This window comes from Neophocaena asiaeorientalis, unplaced genomic scaffold, assembly GCF_003031525.2.
Source record: "Neophocaena asiaeorientalis asiaeorientalis breed wild unplaced genomic scaffold, Neophocaena_asiaeorientalis_V1.1 scaffold249, whole genome shotgun sequence".
Classification (NCBI taxonomy): Eukaryota; Metazoa; Chordata; class Mammalia; order Artiodactyla; family Phocoenidae; genus Neophocaena; species Neophocaena asiaeorientalis.
This window is the reverse complement of record NW_020172625.1, coordinates 4,836,082-4,857,543: the sequence shown is the minus strand read 5'-3', so window position 1 is coordinate 4,857,543 and position 21,462 is coordinate 4,836,082. Positions and strand designations below refer to the sequence as shown.

The 21,462-nt window shown below is 44.5% G+C and overlaps 1 protein-coding gene across 2 annotated transcripts in view; it reads left to right on the top strand.

The window, feature by feature from the left end:
- The first annotated feature begins 7,435 nt into the window (after positions 1 to 7,435).
- PCSK5 (proprotein convertase subtilisin/kexin type 5) overlaps positions 7,436 to 21,462 on the top strand; it is a 442,496-nt gene continuing 428,469 nt past the window's right edge. For both annotated transcript variants that reach the window (XM_024738976.1, XM_024738975.1), the window contains exon 1: positions 7,436 to 7,773. In XM_024738976.1, the coding sequence (XP_024594744.1) occupies positions 7,582 to 7,773 (192 nt within the window). In that variant the 5' untranslated portion in view covers positions 7,436 to 7,581. The remainder of the gene's footprint in view (positions 7,774 to 21,462) is intronic.

Below are 21,462 nucleotides of genomic sequence, written 5' to 3'. Positions count from 1 at the left end.
TGGGTAGAAAAAGTGTTTTCCAAAGTGTCCAGATTGTTAAATGCAAAACCAATTCCATGTGCGTCCAAGTCTTTCATCTAGTCAGTGGTGTGGCCTTGAATATTTCGCTGACCTTTAGGTGATCAGCTTTTTGCCTGTAAGTTTTTCATCTAACATCTAGCACCCAGCTCCTTTGAGCCTAGAAATCTTTTTTTTTTTTTTAATTAATTTATTTATTTTTAGCTGCGTCGGGTCTTCACTGCGCACGGGCTTTTCTCTAGTTGCGGCGAGCGGGGGTGGGGGCGACTCTTCGTTGTGGTGCGCGGGGCTTCGCACTGCTGTGGCTTCTCTTGTTGCGGAGCACAGGCACTAGGCACACGGGCTTCAGTGGTTGTGGCGCACGGGCTCTAGAGCGCAGGCTCAGTAGTTGTAGTGCAAGGGCTTAGTTGCTCCGCGGCATGTGGGATCTTCCCGGACCAGGGCTTGAACCCATGTCCCCTGCCCTGGCAGGCGGATTCTTAACCACTGCGCCACCAGGGAAGTCCGAGCCTAGAAATCTTAACTTCCACCATCCCTTAAGATTTTTTTTTTCCTAGTAATGCTTAGCTCAGTTTTATAGAATGTCACTAAGTTTTGCATTGCTGACATTTTCCGCAAAATCTTTTCATTTTTCATCTCGCTGCCAAAATGTCAACATGCAAATATCCTATGAATTTGCCAGCTTGTATCTGTATGGACACACGCACAATATGTATGACAAAGACTAGCATAAGGAAGGATTAATGATACCAAATATATTGCCTGTTCTTTCCTACAGGATTCACTCTATGCTCACCTCTCACGGTTCAATATGCTGCCAGATCTCAAAACAATACTCTTAATTATTTTTTAAATAAATGAACAGCAGTACTAGAGAAATGTCTTCCTCACCCAAACTCTAATCGTGATGTACAGTATTTTCATACAACTTGGTCTCATCTTCACTCACAGAAGGCAATATTTAGCATTTATACAGCCTATTTATATTACAGTCTCATTTAGCACATCTATGAATCAAGTTTCCCTGCTCACATTTGGAGAAAATTGAAGAGAGAAACCTGCCTCAGGGTCTCCAGTGATTTGGTGGACTCAGTTCTTGACACTCTGGGGGAGCCAACTAAGTCACAGGACTTAAAAGTGTAGCACTGCCAGAATCCAAATCGTAGTTTTTTTTAATGCAGGATCTGGTTTTGAGCCATCGCAGGAAACTTGTAAATAAAAAGCCAGGGAAATCTTACACTTTTTTAAACTTGGAAAGCCCTGAAGAGGCGTCCTGTTGAATTGTATTTCCACTGCCTTTAGACAAATAAAATTTTATCAATGAATTATTTGTAAGTATGGGGTAACCTTTTTGAAAATAGAACTTTGCCGCCGTTCTATACAGAACAGTAAAGAATAGTAGATGCTCACTGGCATTAAGTGTAAGCTGAACTCCTTTCTTTCCAGGCAAACTACTGCAATGAGGTTCAGCTCTGAAGTATCTTACTGATAAATACCTTTATTTACCATGCATCTAAAGGTTAAGGGTGACAAAAAATTGTCCTTTTTTCATGCATTCCTAAAATCTGAAGTAGGTTTAGGGAAGGTTGGTAGGGAGCAGAAGCTTTACAATTGTTGCGTAATAACTACATCCAGAATACACCATGGGAAGAATGAAGTTATGTCATGCACGTGACATAATGATGAGTGATCTAGGTATACAGTTTCTGGAAATGGTGAAATGTAGTAAGTGTAAAGGATGTCCTCGTACAAGGTATTTGCGAAATAATTTTGTCATAATTTATCTTGCTTCAGATAAACAAGTAAACGTCATAGCAGATGTGTGTTGAATTACAGTATATCATTTGGCATTATTGAATTAGAGCTACACAGCCTGAACTCAAAAAAATGTTTTAATTCCAAGGGTCCATTCAACTTAATCCAAGCAAGACCAGTTGAGTCAGTAGTTATTAAACCCCTGATTCTCTGAGAGGTTTAAGAGTAAAAGAGCCAATAAAACGTCTTGGAGAAAAGGGCCCAGTGGCATTACAAAAAGCCCAAGTCTTGACTCTTGGGGGAGGGCTGCTGCCATTGTCATAGGATTCATTCCTTTTGGTGGGTAAAGCTCCAAGACCCAAGCCTATTGCTTTGATTCTTTTCCCCACCCCTCTCAACCTGCTTTTTCCTGAATTAGAGTCTAACTTAGGGAGAGGGGAACATCACATCCATCCACCATATCCATCCTGATGAGTGTACTGCTCTGGGATGAGGGATAGAAGCTGGAAGGTGACAGAGTTGGTGTCACTTCTTTCCTATGTATACCTGAAGGAAGTCACCCACAACCTTTACACTTTGCTTCCAACTGGAAAGCTTTCTGAGACCCCGCTTGTCTTTGTAGGATTTAAATGTCCACAGGTGAGGGCCAATTATGCCAATCTTAGACAACTTCAAGCAGGTCGAAGAAGGAGCAAAAGCCTCCCGAAATCTGCAAGATGTTAGTGACCTATTAGTGTCCCATTATTTAAATATTATACAAAAAGGTAATATCAAGCCCTGAATTAACTTGTTTCCTGGGCTCATATGTGTCATGGGTCATATTTTTAGATGGTGGTAGTTAAACATCTAAAGAATCTGAAATGTTAAGTCAGGTGTCCATTCTCCTGATTGAATTTATTAACCCATTGAATTTATTAACCCAAGTTTGCAAATTAGATTAATGTTAATCCTAGGTTCATAGCACACTATTTTCTTTGGTCCATGTATCCCTTCCTTCGTTTTTTTTTTGTTGTTTTTTCCTAAAAAATCAACTTTATTGATGTATAATTTATGTAAAAGTAAATGCATTCATTTTATAATTTGACAAGTTTTGACAAATATAACCACCACTACAATCAAGATATAGATTACTTTCTTTGCCTTAAATGTATTCTCTTGCAGTTAATCCCCAGAACTCTCAATCATTGATCTACTTTCCTTCTGTATAGTTCCTTCCTTCGTTCTATTTCTATTATTCATCCATTTCTTAACTTATTTTTTCCATGATAGGATTAATGTCTTCCAAATTAGTTTTTTTTTTAAAACATGAAAGCCAATGTAATTTTTTTTAAATTTTATGTTGGAGTATAGTTGATTTACAATGTTGTATTAGTTTCAGGTGTACAGCAAAGTGATTTAGTTATACATATTCATATATCTATTCTTTTTCAGATTCTTTTCCCATATAGGTTATTACAGAGTATTGGCCTCCATTTTCTTTTCTATTAAATAAAGAAGTTAGAGTCTATGATAACTAAGGTCTCTTTCAGCTCTGATGTTCTGTGAATGAGATTAAGGCCTGAAATGTGTTTGGCTCAGTGCCTGGCATAGAACTAGTTCTTAACAAACAGTAGTAATAACTAACATTTATTATCATTATCATTATTAACTTTGACAAATTTCCACTGCCGATTCTGAATTTGATATACTAGAAAAGTGATTAGAATCCCCATAAGTTTACTGACTCCCCTACTGGGCAGTGAAATTTCTAGGGGCAGTTTTCCCCCTTGGCAGCTCCAAACTTTCCATTACCAATTTACTGTTGATTCACAGAACCTCAGGTTGGAAGAGATCTTAAAGGTCATTTTCCAACAAAAGATGTAGCAGAGGAAGAAATGAGGTGTCTCAGAAGGCAAACTCTTCCCAGAATAATTCTCATTTGCCGAGTTTCAAGATGAGTCCTATAGAGTTCTTATTCACTTCTTGTACTAAACCGCCTGGATTTCTGTTCATCTCATTTCACTGGATTTTTCTGTTAGAGCTGTGAGGGACCTTGGCAGAGAGGCCAAACACTAGTGGGGCCTCATTATCAAGTAATATGTTGGTAAGTATAAGGCAAGGGAAAACTTAAAACTGCTTAGTTTCCTGCCATATGGCATGTTACAGAGGGAGAGAGGAGGGTCAAATCGTGGGTGCTAGTCTTAGCATACAAAAAGGAAGCATTTGGGGAAGACTTAGATTTTAGCTTTTCAGCTTCTTTTCCAATGTTAGTGGTGGCTGTGCACTAATCATTACTATTCTGTCAGTTCCTTGTTCTTTTGGCTACTGAGGCATTGATAATAGGGCTGAGTGTGATAACCAACAAAGCTGAAGGTCATGAAAGAAGGTTTGTTTTTTGGGTTTTTTTTTTTGCTTCAGCTATTGATCCTTATTTGGAAGCTTCATTCTGGCCAACTGGCTCTAATCAAGGAAACTAATGAGTTCATTAAGGTAGATCTCAAAGCAGGAAGCAGGCTGTGCTTGTGCACCAGTGGGAGTAGTATTATTTAGGTTTAAGAATCCCACTCTTTGAGAAAACACACATAATTGAAGTGGAAGAGAACCGTGAAAGCGATGGACAAGATGAATGAATCTACATTCATATGTTTGATTTGACAGATGAATGGAGGCTCCAAATCTTTTTCATTTTTTTGAACAGAGCTAGGTTTTTCCCTTCTGAATAAGTATTCATCCAAATGGAAGAATACACCCTTTGAGTAAGCTAAATGCTGGCCCAGGGATTGGTTTACAAAGCAGAAAAGTGGTTTGCCCATTTCCTACCTGACTTTCCAATTCTCTCTCATGCTCGATGCAGTGTATGCTGTGTGTGTGTTACAAGCAGGGCATGCTCACAGAAGGCAAGAGTGTTAGTGGAAAGAAAAAGAGAGAGACACTCTGGAGAAAAAATATCAATGAGTAATTTGCCACTCTTAGGAAACAACCTCCAGGCCTCAGGAGACCTGGTGTGGTGATGGCCCTTCATTTCGTTCAGAAGTCGAAGCCCAGAGGCAACATAGCTTTCAAAGAGAAGCATTTTTGTGCTGCCTTTGCTGTCCTAAATAATAATGGCCCCAGGGTGACAGAGAAACCCACAGGCCATGATGCAAACTCGACTCATGACGAACTAGTCCTTGCAGTGGCCACCCTCCTGTGGATCATCGGCAGACAGGCTCTCCCTCCAATCTGACAGCAAATGCCTTCAATTCTTCAATACGGCTGACTGGCGTATATTGAGAATTGGATCTTGGCTGAGGTCTTCCCAACCCATGTGAGATCCATCAGCTTCTAGAGGAATAATCCAATGTCCCTGTGAATAGATGCCGGTAGTCTGGGTGGCAATTAACAGTGACCTAAGGGCTTCCCTGCTGGCGCAGTGGTTGAGAGTCCGCCTGCCGATGCAGGGGACACGGGTTCGTGCCCCGGGCCGGGAGGATCCCACATGTCGCGGAGCGGCTGGGCCCGTGAGCCATGGCCGCTGAGCCTGCGCATCCGGAGCCTGTGCTCCGCAACGGGAGAGGCCACAACAGTGAGAGGCCCGTGTACCACACAAAAAAACAACACCCCCCAAAAAAACAAAAATTCAAAAACAGTGACCTAATAGGTTGTAAAGTTTCTAGGCTCCAGGTTGAAGAGGGAATGTGCAAAGGGACTAGCCAGTAGCAAGGCTGGACCAAAACTCTAAAGCCCAAAGCATAAGCATAGTACTTATGCTTTAATATCTACAAATAACAACAATAACAATAAACCACATTTAGAGTTATTCAGAGAGTCTAAATTCCACTAGTCCTTGGTGCCTCCCCATCTTTCCCCTCCTCCTCTTTCTCCAGTATCTAGCACAATGCCTGGCACATTCTAGGTGCTCAAAAGATATGTGTCCAACCAGTCAAATAAGTAAATGAGTAAAATACATGTCTTTCTGCAAATGATTTAGTTCTTCTGATCTTCCACTTCTTCATCAGTAGTGTGGGAATAAAGTTATTTGGTGGGTTTGTTTTCCAGATTAAATAATAGGGCACACATTATATGATGTGTAAAATGCCATAAAATGATAATTTTATGAATTTAACTGAATTTTATAAAATGTATATGCTTTGAGTCTGCAGCTATGGTTCAGCTGAGGGGATTAGGGAGGCAAGTAAAGCCCCAGGCAGATGAAAGAATCATTACCCAAAGCTATAGGTGTGATGGGTTAATTACCCTCAAATACATTTAACCAATGCCTAGGAAGAAAGAGAATGGGGGATGGGAAAAGGAGAGGGAAAAGGGGGGGCCGGGTTAGGGATAGAGTGAATACTTTTAAGGTCAATTGAATTATTTCGTAAGGGTACATTTTCTATTCACAAGAAATCGTCCTGTGCCAGAAAAGGCGGGGAGGTTGTTCAGCAGAAGTGGGTTAATCCGTGCTCCCTCCTGCCTGCTGCAGTCACAATGCAAGATACAGTAATGAAGGCGGCGCAGTCACACATTTGTTTCATTCGAAATTCCTCTGTGGTCCTTTTTCTATCAAAGCCTCTCACTGTTACAGGGCCGTGCTTGAAAAAGTTGCAAAACTTCTCCCTTGGTGGAGAAAAAGAAGCCCCTATTAGACTCAATGGAACGAATGAATGAAGTTATTTCCTTGGCCCCAACAACTCCATCCACTTTCAAACCAAATATACACAGAAACATCTTTCCCCACTTGCGCGACTGGAATTTTACTCTTCCGTGGCGTTGCCTAGTATTGGAAGCACGGATTTCGAAAGTCAGCAGGCAGCAGACTCGGCTTTGGAACCGCGGTGGCTGGCTTTTGCAAGAGTCGATGCGCCTTACGGTCCTGTGTGGTAGCTTCTCCCGAGAGCAGAATGTGTAAAATAAACAGTTGCTGGAAAGCGTGAAGAATTAACGAAGTGAACATCTCGGGTTATTTGTTCGGCAATTGACACGCAAGTGACCTCCTTAAATACTTCGTTGTTTGAGGACGTTCAGAGCTAGGATGAATGAATCTTCGGGGCACTTGACTAGAACCAGCTTGTAAATCTTTTTAGTCTTTCGGGAAGTGGCGGTAAATTAATACAAATCCAGGAGGGAGGGGAGAGCAGGGGGTAAAACCTCCACACCGGGGCTCTCTTCCCAGCCCTTTGGAAAGACTCGCTTTTGCTGCTCAGGACCCTGGAGGCTACAGCCTGAAGAACCCGGCGGCGCTAGGACCTGGTTGGCGCCTGGCCGTGGCCGCTTTCGGGCGGGCGGAGGAGGGAGAGGAGGAGGGAGATGTGGGAAAGGAGGGGTGTCGAGCGGGGCGGGGGGAGTCATTTATGCAGAGAGGGTGCTGCTGCCATTGCCACTTACACTCCCGGCGCGCCGCTCGGAGCCGGAGGGAGCGCGGGGAGAGAGCTAGCGAGCGCACGGAACCTGGGCCAGCAGAGGGGGCGCCCGGCCGCTGCCTGCACCGCCGCCTCCGTCGCGCTCGGGGGCCCCTGGAGGAGCGAGGGCGAGTCGGAGAGTCCGGGAGCCGAGCCCGGCGAGACCCAGCTGCGGGAGGGCGCCCGCCCCACTCAGCCGCCTCCTGCGCCCGAGCCGGGGAGCGCCGGCCGACCGCCCCGCGGGCCGGAGAGCTGGGAGCACAGGTCTCCGGAGCCCCAGGGATGGTCTAGGAGTCGGCGTCTCGCCGCCTCCTGCCGATCGCCCAGGGCTGCGAGCCGCGGCGGCCGGGGGCTGCGAGCCGGGGCGGCCCAGGCCGGAGAAGTTAGTTGTGCGCGCAGCTTAGTGCGCGGAGCAAGCGAGCGACCGAAGAAGCAGCGAAGCGCCGGGGCCATGGGCTGGGGGAGCCGCTGCTGCTGCCCGGGACGGCTGGACTTGCTGTGTGTGCTGGCGCTGCTCGGGGGCTGCCTGCTCCCCGTGTGCCGGACGCGCGTCTACACCAACCACTGGGCAGTCAAAATCGCCGGCGGCTTCCCGGAGGCCAACCGCATAGCCAGCAAGTATGGATTCATCAACCTAGGACAGGTAAGCGCTGGCTGGTCGGGCTCTCGGCCCTGAAGCTGAGAGGGCAGGGGCGGGGGCTGGGGGGAGTCGCTCTGGTCCCCTCCTCGTCAATCCCCCTCCCCCTCTTCCAGATGTGCTCTTGCAGCTGTTGCCCTAACTCTTGAGCGATGCTCTCGCGCTCTCACACACACGCACACACACCCATTCGCTCCCCAAAGTTGCTGGGGTTTGTGTTTTGTTTGCTTGTTTCTTGCAAGTCACGAGGCATAGGTAGGGTCTCTGGAAGAATCGCGAATGTACATACCCTCCTGGTGGTTTCAGACCCTACCGGAACTTTTGCAGTGGAAAGTCGGGGACCAGTGGGCTCTTTGGGGGGTAGAGGGTAAGCGCGCCCCTGGTGCCGGCTCCCTGCGGTTTCTGAGAGCTGGTGTAAGGGGGAGGCGGGGAAGGGAAAGCCTTTCCTGCTCGGACCTGAATTTAGTCCAGAAAGAAGTTTCCTCTTCTAGTGGGGAGAGAACCGCTGGGACTGGAGCTAGACTGGAGGAGGGAGAGAAGAGGGGGACGGGACCCGGCGTGAGCAAAGGTTTGAGGGGAGACCTCCCGGCTTCTTCGCCTCGCGAGCTGGTTCCGCGTGGGGCTCCCAACTGGGGAGTCGGAGGGGGAGGTGGGAGAACTTCCGAGACCATTGACTGGGTTCTGCTTTGGAAAACGGCGAGTCTGCCCTCGCGGAGGCTCGGTGGGGCGAGAGTTGGGCGGGCAGCGGGGCGCGGGGCTTTGGTGGGGTGCCGTTCGCGGACTTTGGGCAGAGCTGCCCGGCTGGGGGACCGTGAATTGAGTGGTGTTACGGGGAAGATTGGAAGCGCAACAGATTTGGAGATACCTCCGCACGGTCTTGGCTTCCTCGCTCTCTTTCCTGCAAGAAATGGGGTGACAAAGGCTGTATAAGCGGGTCCCAGAAAGTGCACCCCCATCCTTACACCCCTCCCACTCGCGTCTCCCGGCCTGGCCCCAGGAGGGGCCCTGGCCTGACCCTGGCGAGACTTTGCCGGGTGAGGGAGGCGAGGGTGATGGGGGCGCCCTCACAGCAGACGCGCTTGTGGGACTGCCGCGTCTGCACGCGCCCTGCCTGCCCTGCCAGGATGAGGGGAGAGGAGGGTTCCGGCTGGGGCCACTGGAGCAGGAGAGCACAGACGATTTCTGATGCCGTCGAGCTCCATGTCCAGGAGCACAAGTGCTCTAGCACGGGGACTTTAGGCTGCCTGGGGACGCGGCACCGAGAGCAGGCGGCTCTGCTGTTGCCGCATCTAGAAAGAGCACTGGGGGCATCGGGGGAGCGGGAGGTCTTGCTGCTCTTTGTGGGTCCAGAGGGAGGGTGTGTTGCGGAGAAGCCAACCTTGTGCAGGGCTGAGACCAGGGCAAGGGGCATCGTCTGTATCTCCCGTCCCGGAGACCAACACACAGCAGGAAGGAAGGAAGGGACAGCCAGCCAGATTTTCTTGCCTGAGTGCCTGTCATCTTCAGGAGAGTTTCATTCTAATGGCTTGGTAGGATTCTACCTGCTTCTTTTTTTCCTCTGGAAGAAAACATTGAGTCTGTTCAAGTGTTTTTACAAGAGCTTGAAGTTGGGTGCTGCATGTGACTGGAGAATGTAACAGGAAAGGCTAACAATAAAAGTAGTCATGTTAATAATCTTTCCAGATGCATCACTCAGGTTCAGCTAACATTGAGCATCTCTCATAAAATAGGCATATTTGGAAGAATAGTTCTTGACCATACACTTTATTTCATAATCCACAAAATGACCATTTTTGGTGCATATTACTTCACATACAGCAACAGGGAACCTAATACTCTGGAGAAGTTGACCCGCACAGGGTCACCCAGCTAGACAGTGGTAAGGGCATGATTCAGACCTAGGACTGTCTGGTCCAGGCCTACTCATGCTTGTGAGGATGGGGGAGAAGGAAGAAGTAAGTAAAATCCCCATTTCCCTGAATTCTGATTTAGTGGCTCAGTAGACTGGAAGCAAACGTCCAGTCTTAATTCACAGATACTTAGTTCAAGCCGACCTGGACTTCTTGAACCTGAGAAACTTCAGGAATTACGAAAGCAGAAAGATCTGTATCAAAATAAAATCATTAAATAGAATTTACACATTTCGGAGCCTGGCAGAGTGGGGGAGAAGAAATTGTCACAGAACCCACTTGTGAAGAAGCAAACATTGCAGTATCCTGCAGCCTGGCCTGACTTTTTACAAAGGGCCTTCTAGTTAAGATCCATGGATTTTCATTTAAAAAGTAATACTAAGAAAGTTTACATACAAATAACACCAAACATGATTTGTTGTGGGTTTTTACAATGCCAGTGAGGAAGCTGAGTGCTTACAGAGCTGACAGAGAACCCCTTGAACTCATGCCCTAACCAGCGTAAAAAGATCAGCTATTCTTACTGTGTAAAAGCATTTCCTCTGTAGATCAAAGGACCATAACCCTAAGCTAAGTCTTGCAGGTGGTAAATTGAGTTCACACATGCAATATCATTGCACTGAAAGAGCCATCCTTTTGTTATTCTTTCTTTCCATCAGTAAACCAGCTGTGGTTCAGTTGAGGGCAGTAATTTATTTGCAAATGTCTCTGGAATGCTCTCCTATTTTTACCCTTTCGGTTTTTTGGCTGTGGGGGGTTGCGGGGGCGGGGGGGGGTGGGGGCCCACCTTATATGTCACAGATTGGAACTGAGACCTGTTATTGTTTCTAAAGTCATTTAATATCCTGGTAGTATTTTTGATATCTTTCTATATAATATTTTAGGTGAATAAGGCAGTGACTTTCCACCACAGTAAAGGTACGGTTTTGACTGTCTATTCAGAGTTTCAGTATCACGTTTCGTATAGCATCTTAGCATTTAAAAGCCACCAGAGGTAAAATTTCTGGCCTGGAGATTTCTACAGAAAAGAATAGGCATGCCTCTCATGTTCACAAAAGATAGGATGTGGAGAGTAACACAAGAGCAAGTAAGCAAGCAACAGGCAAAAAGGACATACTTGACTTCCTGGAAAGGAATAATAATGAAGGTTTTCTTGTCTTTGGTTATAGAAATAGTGCTTGTTTTGGTAGGTTTTCACACAATGTTTATATTTTGTGAATGGTTATGCCTCGAAATTCTGAAATTCTAGAAAGCCCTTCCTTTCTTCCCCTACAAGCCCTGACTCCAAGCCCTCTTAATATTTAGTTCAACCTCCGTACCCTGGGTGGCTGAGGGTAGGTACGTCTGCCTGTTGGCCTGCACAGGGATGGAAGAACGGGCCTAGTTCTTCCTTCCTAATCGTGTGCTCTGACCCTTTGAACTAGCGGTATAGTGGTTAGAGGATAAAAAAGACATGAATAAGACCTGACATAATGTTAATTGTGAACCTTTGTTTGTACAAAATCTACAAACCAGTAGGAATTAACTTCTGGTTATTTGAACCCAGGGAGGAAGGTCCTCTGTAAAGGTTGTTTGCAGTATGCAACAGCTGTATTTATCCTTCTGTGAGGTGCTTAGAATCCTTGCTTCCAAATTGAGATCACCTGGAGCAAAAACCCCTCCCCAAACGCTGTAACTTATCTTGAGCAAGATTCCAGAAAGATAAAGCCAGCTGCAAGCAATACTGGGAAAAATGTTTTACCTGGTGTTGCCATTGAGAGCATAGACTTGGAAGCTCTGCAGATGCCACTTGCAAGGTCCAGGAAAGCAGGAAAGTCACTGAACTTAATGGAGCCCCTGTTCCTTCATCTGTAAAAGGATAAATCTCTAGATAATAGAGGGAGTCGATTCTGTGTTGCCCAGCATATAGTTAAGCTTGCTGTGGAAGGTTTGTTGAATCTGAATCTGAAATAAGTGAGATTCAGACTTTATTTAGATATGGAGAATGGAAGACATTTTTGTAAAAAGCAGGAAGATGCAACTCATTGAAGGTCAGGAAAATACATTTTTGATGACCAAGTCAAAAGAGCTAAATCAGAGCTTTGTAGACAGGGAAACTGGTTTTACACTTCAACTAACAATTTAAAATAGTTTAAAAATAGTTTTCCATTGGGTTCTAAACAATTCTGGCTGATTTCCCGTGGCAGTGCTCCCTTCCCTGGTTGATCTTTGTCGTAGCCCATTAAATAGTGTAGGATAAGCTCAGTGGAGATGGAAGAAAGGGACAAAAAATATCTGAACACTGAATATTTTATAAAGCATCTTGCCTTGGTGTATTATGATAGATCATATTTGAATTCATATGTCATTTAATTCTGAATGTGGTTTACATGAGGAAGGTTAGAAGAAGCTTTTTCCAAATCAGCAGCAAGAACCTTGTTCAGCAATGCCCGGAAGGCCTCCCACTCTGCTGGGTAGTTTTGACCTGTGAGTAATGTGGGATGCTTGAAGTGCTGGTAAACAGTGGAGAGTGAGTTCCGGGTGCTCATGGATGGCATTAGAAATAGGGGATGGGGCTAATCCGGTAGGTTGTGTGCGAGTGGACCGTCCTCCCCTAGTTATATCCTTAGGCATTTGTAAATGGGTGTGGGAGTCCCAGGTTGATCCTTGTGTGATGCACCTGCCTTTGCACCAGGCAGGAACCTCAGCTCTGACCTCCATGCCCAAGAACCTTAGCTTTGACCTCTGCTAGCCACTGTCACATGCGTAATTCTCATGAGTGGGGGAACCATTCATGAGAAAAAGCAGTTCAGGGTGCTTGGCCTGATGATGGTGGGTCTGTTGCTTTAGCCTCATAGACTAGGAATGGCTTGTCTGTGGCCATTGGGATTTTCGGGGTCTGTTTGAATTGAAACACTGCATTTTTGTGAGCCCCAAGGCAGTGTTTCAATTCAAACAGACCTTTTGGCTACCAAAGATAGCCTTATTGCTATCTTTCATGAGTTTATATCCAGAGGTCCTAACTGTAAAGGTCAGCCAGAGAAGCAGGGTACTGTGCTGGGAAAATGTCCAGCAATGTCTAACTCTTTGGTTAAGGGAGGGAGTCCTGACCCAGAAACATCCCCTGGGCAGGGAGGGGAATTTGTGTTGTCGGTTCAAGTTATGTGAAGCAGTGTCTGGGTTTCCCCCAAGGCTTAAGTATCTCCCAGCATCGCTCTGGCTTCTGACTTTATCACTTGGCTAATTCAGGTTGGATTAAATGACAAAGAAGCCGACTTTATCTTCATGGGTGGTGAAAATGAATGCTGATACACACTCAGGCGTGCTATAAGATACATATGTATGTATCTATGAATTTCTATTTTTATCAAAGTTAAATTTGCACATAGTTTAAAGTGAAATTACTCATGCAACATTCTCACTAGTTCAACCGATTACATCTCTCCATCTAAGTGTACCAAGAAGGAACAATCCATGCCAATAAACTCTTCAGTTTGGGTTAACGCTGGGAGGAAAAAGAGACCAGAAAGAAAACCAGACTGAGTCAGAAGGTTTGAGTGAAACTTCAAACCTTTTATTTATTTACCAACCTGACCCTCAGTGCCTGATTTTTCACGTTGGGGACCTTAACACCTGCTCCATCCACCTCACAGGGTTGCTGTGTTATCAAGTGCCCTAATAATGAATGTGAATATATAAATAAAACAAGACATAGGAAGCATTATATGATCTATAAGGACTCCACGGAGATGCAAAGGCTGCTCAAAGGAAAAGTAAGAGAATGCCAGGGTTCCTGGGGGTTTCTGTAGTGGAGCACTGGTGATTTTGTTAAATTTATTTATTTATTTATATTTTTGGCTGCGTGCGGGCTTTCTCTAGTTGTGGCGAGCAGGGGCTACTCTTCGTTGCGGTGCACGGGTTTCTCATTGCGGTGGCTTCTCTTGTTGCGGAGCACGGGCTCCAGGCGCACGGGCTTCAGTAGTTGAGGCTCATGGGCTCTAGGGCGCAGGCTCAGTAGTTGTGGCGCACGGGCTTAGTTGCTCCGCGGCATGTGGGGTCTTCGCGGACCAGGGCTCGAACCCATGTCCCCTGCATTGGCAGGCGGATTCTTAACTGCTGCGCCACCAGGGAAGCCCGTGGACCTAGGACATTTTTATCCATAACTACTGTTAAGCAAGACAAGTACTAATGGAGCCACAGGCAGTGCGGTATTGTTCAGTCCCGCCTGGGAGGAGTTCTCTGGTAGCCGTGTGCATAATGACCTGGAAGAGGCAGAGAGGCTATTGTGTTGGGAAAAGTTAATTGTTAACAAACACAGAAACTGTGACAATGGAAAGAGAATAGGTTTGGAAGTTCTCATACAGGTGGATTCAACATGGCTTGGTAACCAAATGCAAGCGGAGGTTGAGGAGAAGGGAGAAGGTGAAGAGAACAAAGTTTATAGCCTGGGGACCCAGAGAATGGGGTCTTGTCTGTAGAATGAGGGCAGTCTGCTGAGAACAACATGGTAGGTTCAGCCTTAGTGTTGTTGGCAGGTAGAGAGTCATGCAGATGCAAATGTCCAGTAGGAAGAAGAGAATTTAGGGCAGGAAAGAAGTGAAGACTGGCACTTACCACCTCAATATAAGTGAAACTGTGGAAGGGCATAGGATGCTAAGAAGTGAAGCACAAAGAGAGAGGAGGGCTGGGAATACAGCCTGAAGCTGGGGTGATGGAGATGAATGGTTCTCTAACACAAAGGGATACTGTCTTTGAAATGATAGACCACAGTGTCCCGGCTTTGAGAAAGATGGTAGGGCTAAAATAGGGCTAAAATACGACCTCCATGGAGAAGGCAAGGGATAAAGGGAGTAGATGAAGGGGGCGGGGAGAACCTGAAGACACAGAGTCAGAGAGCCACAGAGCATCGCACTAAAGAGAAATGCTGTAGAGAGAATCTAGGAGGTGAGAACTGAAACATGGCTTAAAGAATTGGGGACAAGGAGGTTACCCGTGCTCTTAACACCAGTGCTTGATTGAGCAGTGAGGGGGAGTTTCACTGCACATCTGCCTGCCCACCTACCTTATCTCCCTTCATCTCATCAGTGTCCTGGAGTATTTAGGATCATAGCTCTAGAACCAAAAGGGTTTGAATCCTAATACTGCCATTTCCTAGCCGGGCTACCCTAGGCAAGCATCTTAAGCTCTCTGTGCCTAAGTTTCTTCATATGTGAAAAAGATCGAATGGTATTTTCCTCATAGGGTTGTCGTGAGCATTAGTTGAAAGTAGTTAGAATGGTGCCTGGCACGCACTGCATACTCAATAAAGGTCAGTTATTATGTCTTGTTCTTTTTTTCAACCAAGTTATGCTCAGTTTCTATATACTGTTTTCACTTAACGTTGTATTATGAGCCTTTTCCAATGTTACTAAATAATTTTAGGCAAATTTTAATGGCTGCATAGTCGAAGGTGCCACACTATCTTGTAATTAGTGTGACCATAATCGTATTTTGCCAGGGACAGCACTGGTTTATGTCTACAGTAAATCCATTCACCTCCATTAAGTATTTTTTAGATCCCTTTCACTTTTCAGACATGTCTGAGTTTGGCAGAGAAATCATATGGTCACCCTGATTGCATGTGTATTTGTGCGTGTGTTTGTGTGTGAGTGTGTAATTGCATATCTGTTCTTCCACTAGCTGGGAAAGCAGGGCTGTGCCTCATCCCTATTTGTGTCCCCAGCACCTAGCCCAGTGGGTGGCATAGGAGAAGCACAGTCAGCCCTTGGGACAGGAAGCATAAAGGGTGCACCTAGAGAGGAGTAGGTTTGGAAAGGAAGAGGGACATTGGTGCCTTGAGCCTAAAGAAGAATGAAGGTGAATGGAGATTTAGGGAGTTCACATTGGGGAGGAAAGGAGGTGAGCGTGTGTGGACAATGGTCTGGATCTCACTATCGGTTCTGAGGTGAAGGTCACCTGCAGAGAGAGGGGGAACTGGGTGAAATTGGTGGCCTGGTGCTCCAGGGCTCCTACCAGAAAATTCTGATCGGAATTAATGACCTAATTAGTGCCTAACGAGAAGAGTTGCCAAACAGCAGTGGTAGTAGGGGCTTGTGCATAGTTATTGCTCAGTAAGTAGTGGTTGAGTGAGAAAATGAACCAGTCTATATTGTTTTGTGCTTTGTGACTAATGCTCAGGAACCTGAGATTAGATAAAGACAAAACAGGGAGTTAGAATGTATCAGAGTGAGAGAGAAGGGAACAAGAGACTGTGGGAAGCTGGCGGTGACGGAGATGAATGGTTCTCGAACACAAAGGGATACTGTCTTTGAAATGATAGACCACAGTGTCCCGGCTTTGAGAAAGATGGTAGGGCTAAAATAGGACTGGGGAGCCAAAGGAATAGGGCAGGTATAAAGGTTCAAAATAAAAATGGAAAGCCTGTTTGATAAGAGTGGTAGAAGTGGAAAGATGGGAGCCATCCCAGAGGGTAATTTTCTTTGTAAGCTCTAGGCTAGAGCTATTCTGCATGATAAGGTCCAAGGTGGGCTGACCAGATAGAGAACAGGTGAAGGCCAGTGGACTGGATGGGATCAAGAAACTGTGAGGCTGTGATATTGGCAGGGTTATCAGCTTGGATAAGATAAGGATTCCAAGTATTTTGTGCTGGTATACTCACTAGGCAGATAAACATGAAGTCGGCCTCATACTTCAATTCTCCTTGGATAAATTTAGGTATTATCTCTACTTTACACATCTGTGCACTATTATTTGCACTGCAGGTCCTGTATCAACTTAAGGGATAAAGATAGATTCATGGGGGATTGCTTCCCAAATGAGCCTTCCCATATTTGATTTAAAAACTGAAGTTTGCATTGAGCACTGAATATAGAGGGAAGAGTGTAAACAGAGAATGTGAAGCCAGAAATAATATTTAAGGATGATTTAAAAATGGTATATATGATGTCACATTTTATGTTTGCCTCTATCTTAAGTCGTCATGTAGCCTACTTTCCATTATAATAAATAATTATACCTATAATTTATTCACGACATGTATTCTGCCCTTCACATATATTTTTTATAGTATAACGAAGTATGTTCTGAACATGTTTTTTATGTATTCTTAGTCTAACTTTACTGCCTTGTAAGAATATGGACATATTTTTTAAAATGTGTTTTTTAAATTATTTATAAATTGCTCTCTGTATACTATTTTTAGGTTGCTGTCTACAATACTAGATGAATCTTGTTTGCATTTATATGTGAATCTGATTGTTAGGTTAGGGTTAGCACCACAAAAGAAGCATGCAGTTTCTGGTTGAATCTTCTGTGCATTATCTAAGGGGTTAATTCTGTCCTGGGAAAATTACATTGTGGATAGCCTGCCAGCGTTGAAACTGGTTAAGATTTATTAAAAGCAAGTCCTTCCCTGCTGCCTTTCCCTGTGTGTGTGTGTGTGTGTGTGTGTGTGTGTGTACACACACACACATATATATATATCATATATATTTGTACTAAGTACTTAGAGCTGATATTTTTGTAATAAGTACTTAAGGTCTGGTATTTTTCTACTCTGAGAAGCTCTTACAGCTGTAAAAATATACCAGTTCTCTCCATATCGATGTTCCCAGGCTTGTACCTTGTTTTCACTAGTTGAAGTTTCTCAACCATAATAAAACTGGGCAGTGCTCATGAGTTTGAATGCAGTGCAGGGAGGGAAGACAATTTCAGAGCCTTTAATCTTGTAAGCATATATCCGTAACTACAAGTTTAGAAGTTTACTGCTTACTCATCCTGGACCTATTCTAGTTGCATTTAACTAATTTTTTTTTTTTCCTGTGTGTGTGTGTGACCCGTTCATCAATTTCAGCGTTTTTCAAGAGAAAACTAAATTGTAGGCCACTTAAGATTTATTATAGCCTAGCTTCCAGCAAAACCTTTTTTCTTTATTTTTTTAACCTTGGGGCATCTTTCCGTTTGGTTAATGCTCATGAGCCAATTTACCAAATGCTGCATTCTTTGACTCATCTAAGGATGATGTCATTGCTTCTGGGCTAGTTGGGCAATGCTGAGAACCAGTAAACAAAACTCAAGGCTGAAAACAGGTGACTTGAATTCTCCTCTAGGTCCTGCCCTGCCACTAATTTGCCGCATACTTATGAACTGGTCATAGTTTTCTCTCTTAAAGGATTAGTTTTATTCATTGTTTTATTTTAAAAATAGTTATTGAAGGACACCATCAAGAAAGTCAAAAGACAACCCACGGAATGGAAGAAAGTATTTGCAAATCATATCTGATGGGAGGCTTGTATCCAGAATATGTAAAGAACTTCTACACTGAATAATAAAAAGACAAATAGCCCAATTAAAAATGGGCACAAAGGATCTGAATAGACATGTCTCCAAAGAAGATATACAGATGGCCAATAAGCACATGAAAAGTTCCTCAGCGTCATTAGTCATCAGGGAAATGCAAATCAAAACCACAATGAGATACTAATTCACATCATATTCACTTAGATTGCTATAATCAGAAAGACAGATAATCACAAGTGTTGACAAGAATGTGGAGAGGGCTTCCCTGGTGGCGCAGTGGTTGAGAATCTGCCTGCCAATGCAGGAGACATGGGTTCGAGCCTTGGTCTGGGAAGATCCCACATGCCGTGGAGCAACTAGGCCCGTGAGCCATAACTACTGAGTCGGCGCATCTGGAGCTTGTGCTGCACAACAAGAGAGGCTGCGACAGTGAGAGGCCCGCGCACCATGATGAAGAGTGGCCCCCTCTCGCTGCAACTAGAGAAAGCCCACGCACAGAAGTGAAGACCCAACACAGCCAAAAATAAATAAATAAATTAATTAAAAAAAAAAAAGAATGTGGAGAAATTGGAACCCTCATACACTATTAGCGGAAATGCAAAGTGATGCAACCACTGTTGGAAAACAGTCTGGCAGTTCCTCAAAATATTAAACAAACATAGAGTTGCCATACGACCCAGCAGTTCCACACCTAAGTATACAGTCAAGGGAAATGAAACATTTGTTCACACAAAAACCAGGCAAAAGTTGATGGCAGCATTATTCATAGGAGCCAGAAAATGGAAACAACACAAATGTGTATCAACTGATGAATGGATGAACAAAATATAGTGTATCCTTACGATGGAATATTGTTCTGCAATAAAAATGAATGAAGTACTGATACAGGCTGCAACATGGATGAACCTTGAAAACACTTCATTGGCTGAGTGAAAGGAACCAGTCACAAAAGGTCATGCATGTATGATTCTGTTTATATGAAATGTCCAGAGTAGACAAATCTACAGAGACAGAAAGTAGATTAGTGGTTGCCTAGGGCTGAAAGGATTGGGGGGTGGGGAGATGGGGGGACTACTCATGGGTATGGGGTTTCTTTCGCGGGTGATGAAAATGTTCTAAAATGGGTTGTGATTTTTGCGCAACTGTGTAACTATACTAAAAACATTTGAATAGTATACTTTAAATAAATATATGGTATGTGAACTTTATCTCAGTGAAGCTGCTAAAAAATAGTTATTGAGTACCTGTTGTTTATCAGCCATTCTGTTAGACCCGGTCCTACTGTATCTGTCTTTAAACAAGGTATCTGCTCACATGGGGCTTATAGTGAGAGGAGCCAACCTATGAGGCAGCCATGAAGTGAATAAAATAACTTAAATTATGATAAGTTGCTATTGGAAAGCTAAATACATTAGTAGAGTAAAAAGTGCCTAAGGGTGGGAGGACTCCTTCAGATAGGCTGGTTAGGGAAGCTCATTGAGGAGGGAACACTCGAGCAGAGATCTGAATAAGGAGGAGCCCCGACCACATGGAGGTCTGGGGTGGGGTGAGTTCCCTGCAGAGGAGACAGCTGGTGCAAAGGCCCCAGGGGAACAGAAACTGGCAGGTGTAAATGAAGTCTAGTCAACAGGGAAGAAGTGGTTGAGCTTGAGATTGAAGAGGGTGATCTTAAAGTTTACTTTTGGTGATGCCATTTACCTGTTCAGAAGTCACCAGTAGCCGCCATTTGCCTCCTGTGTTTAAACAAACAGATTCCTTCTCTGGGCTTTTACAGTCCTCTATCTACTAGTCCTGAAATACTTTTTCCATCGACTTTCTTGCTCCGTCCCTTAAAAAAGCCAAACTGGACTTCCCATTGTTCCCCAGATACTATACTCAATCCTTTCCTGTTTCCGTGCCAGTCTTTCCACCTGGAATATTCATCTGACCCCTTGCCCTTATGGAAATTCTCTTCTTGAAGACACATCTCAAATATCACCTCCACTATACCTCACTCTGGAAATACAGGTAAAATACAGGTACAATCACTCTGATTTTTCAGTGCTTTGACTCCAATAGTACTTTGCCCAAAATCTCCCCAGGGAATTTAGTAAAGTTTTTTTTTTTCTTTTTTTCTCCTTGTAAGGGGCTTAATTATTATTCCACAGCATATAGCATGGTGTTTGGCTCTGTAAAGGTAATCACTGAATATTGGTCAAATCCTAAAGTATATTATAGTCCTGCAGTGTATATAAAATGAGAAACAAATCTGAACATTGGAGAAAAATTTTTTAAAATTCTATTACCCAGTCAATAAGGAAGGCTAACAGTGCATAGTATATTCTATAGTGGAGTGTGGTAAAAAGGAGTGATCTAGGATTGATGAGTCATGTGTATATGGATTCTAAAGTCCAGGGCTTCCTGGGAAATAGCCTAATCCTTATCTTTGAATGTTTCAGAACTTGGCATCGTCAGCAGGGTCATTCTTTCCGGCTTTGACTTCATGAGAATTCTTAGTGGGAGAGTCAGAGTACACAGTGTGACATTGTCCACCCCAAGAGCCAAGTCCCAGATCATCCGAGGACTGCGATGGCTTCTCCAGGGATCCCAAGGAACCCTGGGGGCTCTGCTGGCTATGCTCATCTCCCTGGGGGTGACAGTGCAAGTCTTGTATCTACTGGAGCAGTGGGAAGGACAGCACAGAGGGACCCCCCAATGATGGAATTGGTCAGTAGTAAGAGAAGGTTTCAGATCACAGGCTAATTTTACTGTCTGTGTGGAATGCGTGGGAGTAGCAAAAATAAGCAGATTTGGTGCACACGATGGGTCCTAAAGCTCTGTATAATATAAGCCGCAGAATCTTGTGATGGCCCATGGCTGACCTACCTAGATCGACCATGGAAGGGCTTACCTGGATTGGCCAATTTGAAGGGCCAAAGCGCTGAAGTTAAATCTGCCTGAGAGGAGGAATTACAGGCTCCAGGATAAACACATAAATTAAGTCCTGCAGTTTAGTCCTTAAGGAGTGGCTTCAGAGATATCCTTGGAGATAGGAAATAAACTGAGAACAAATAGAGGAACTATCCATTGGGAGTTAACTCCACTTAATTATGAAAGGAATGCCCTCTTGGTTGGATGACATGGCCAGAAGCTAGTCTCTCAATCGAGATGGGTCTCCCCATCTGACCTCGTCACTTTAATCAGTTCTAAGCCTCAAATGACCAGTCCCTTCAGGCTCAGGCAGATAGAGGGCAAGGTGAGTTATATTTTCTGGGTCAGATGAAAGGGAGATGGGAAAGCTGAGTCTTCTGCTGTATACGATTCTAGAGTAGAGCTATTCTCTTCTCTCCATTGAGGTGGGTCTACTGTAGCTAAGCCCTTTGTTACTTCTTGTTTGGACTATCGCGCCAGTCCTATCCTGTCCCACTGTCTTTCCCTTCGAAACATGCCACATAAGGCAGTTTAATCTTTTCAGAACCCACTGTGGTCAAAGAGAATTCTTCCTCTTCTCCTCCCCGCTCTGCCCACT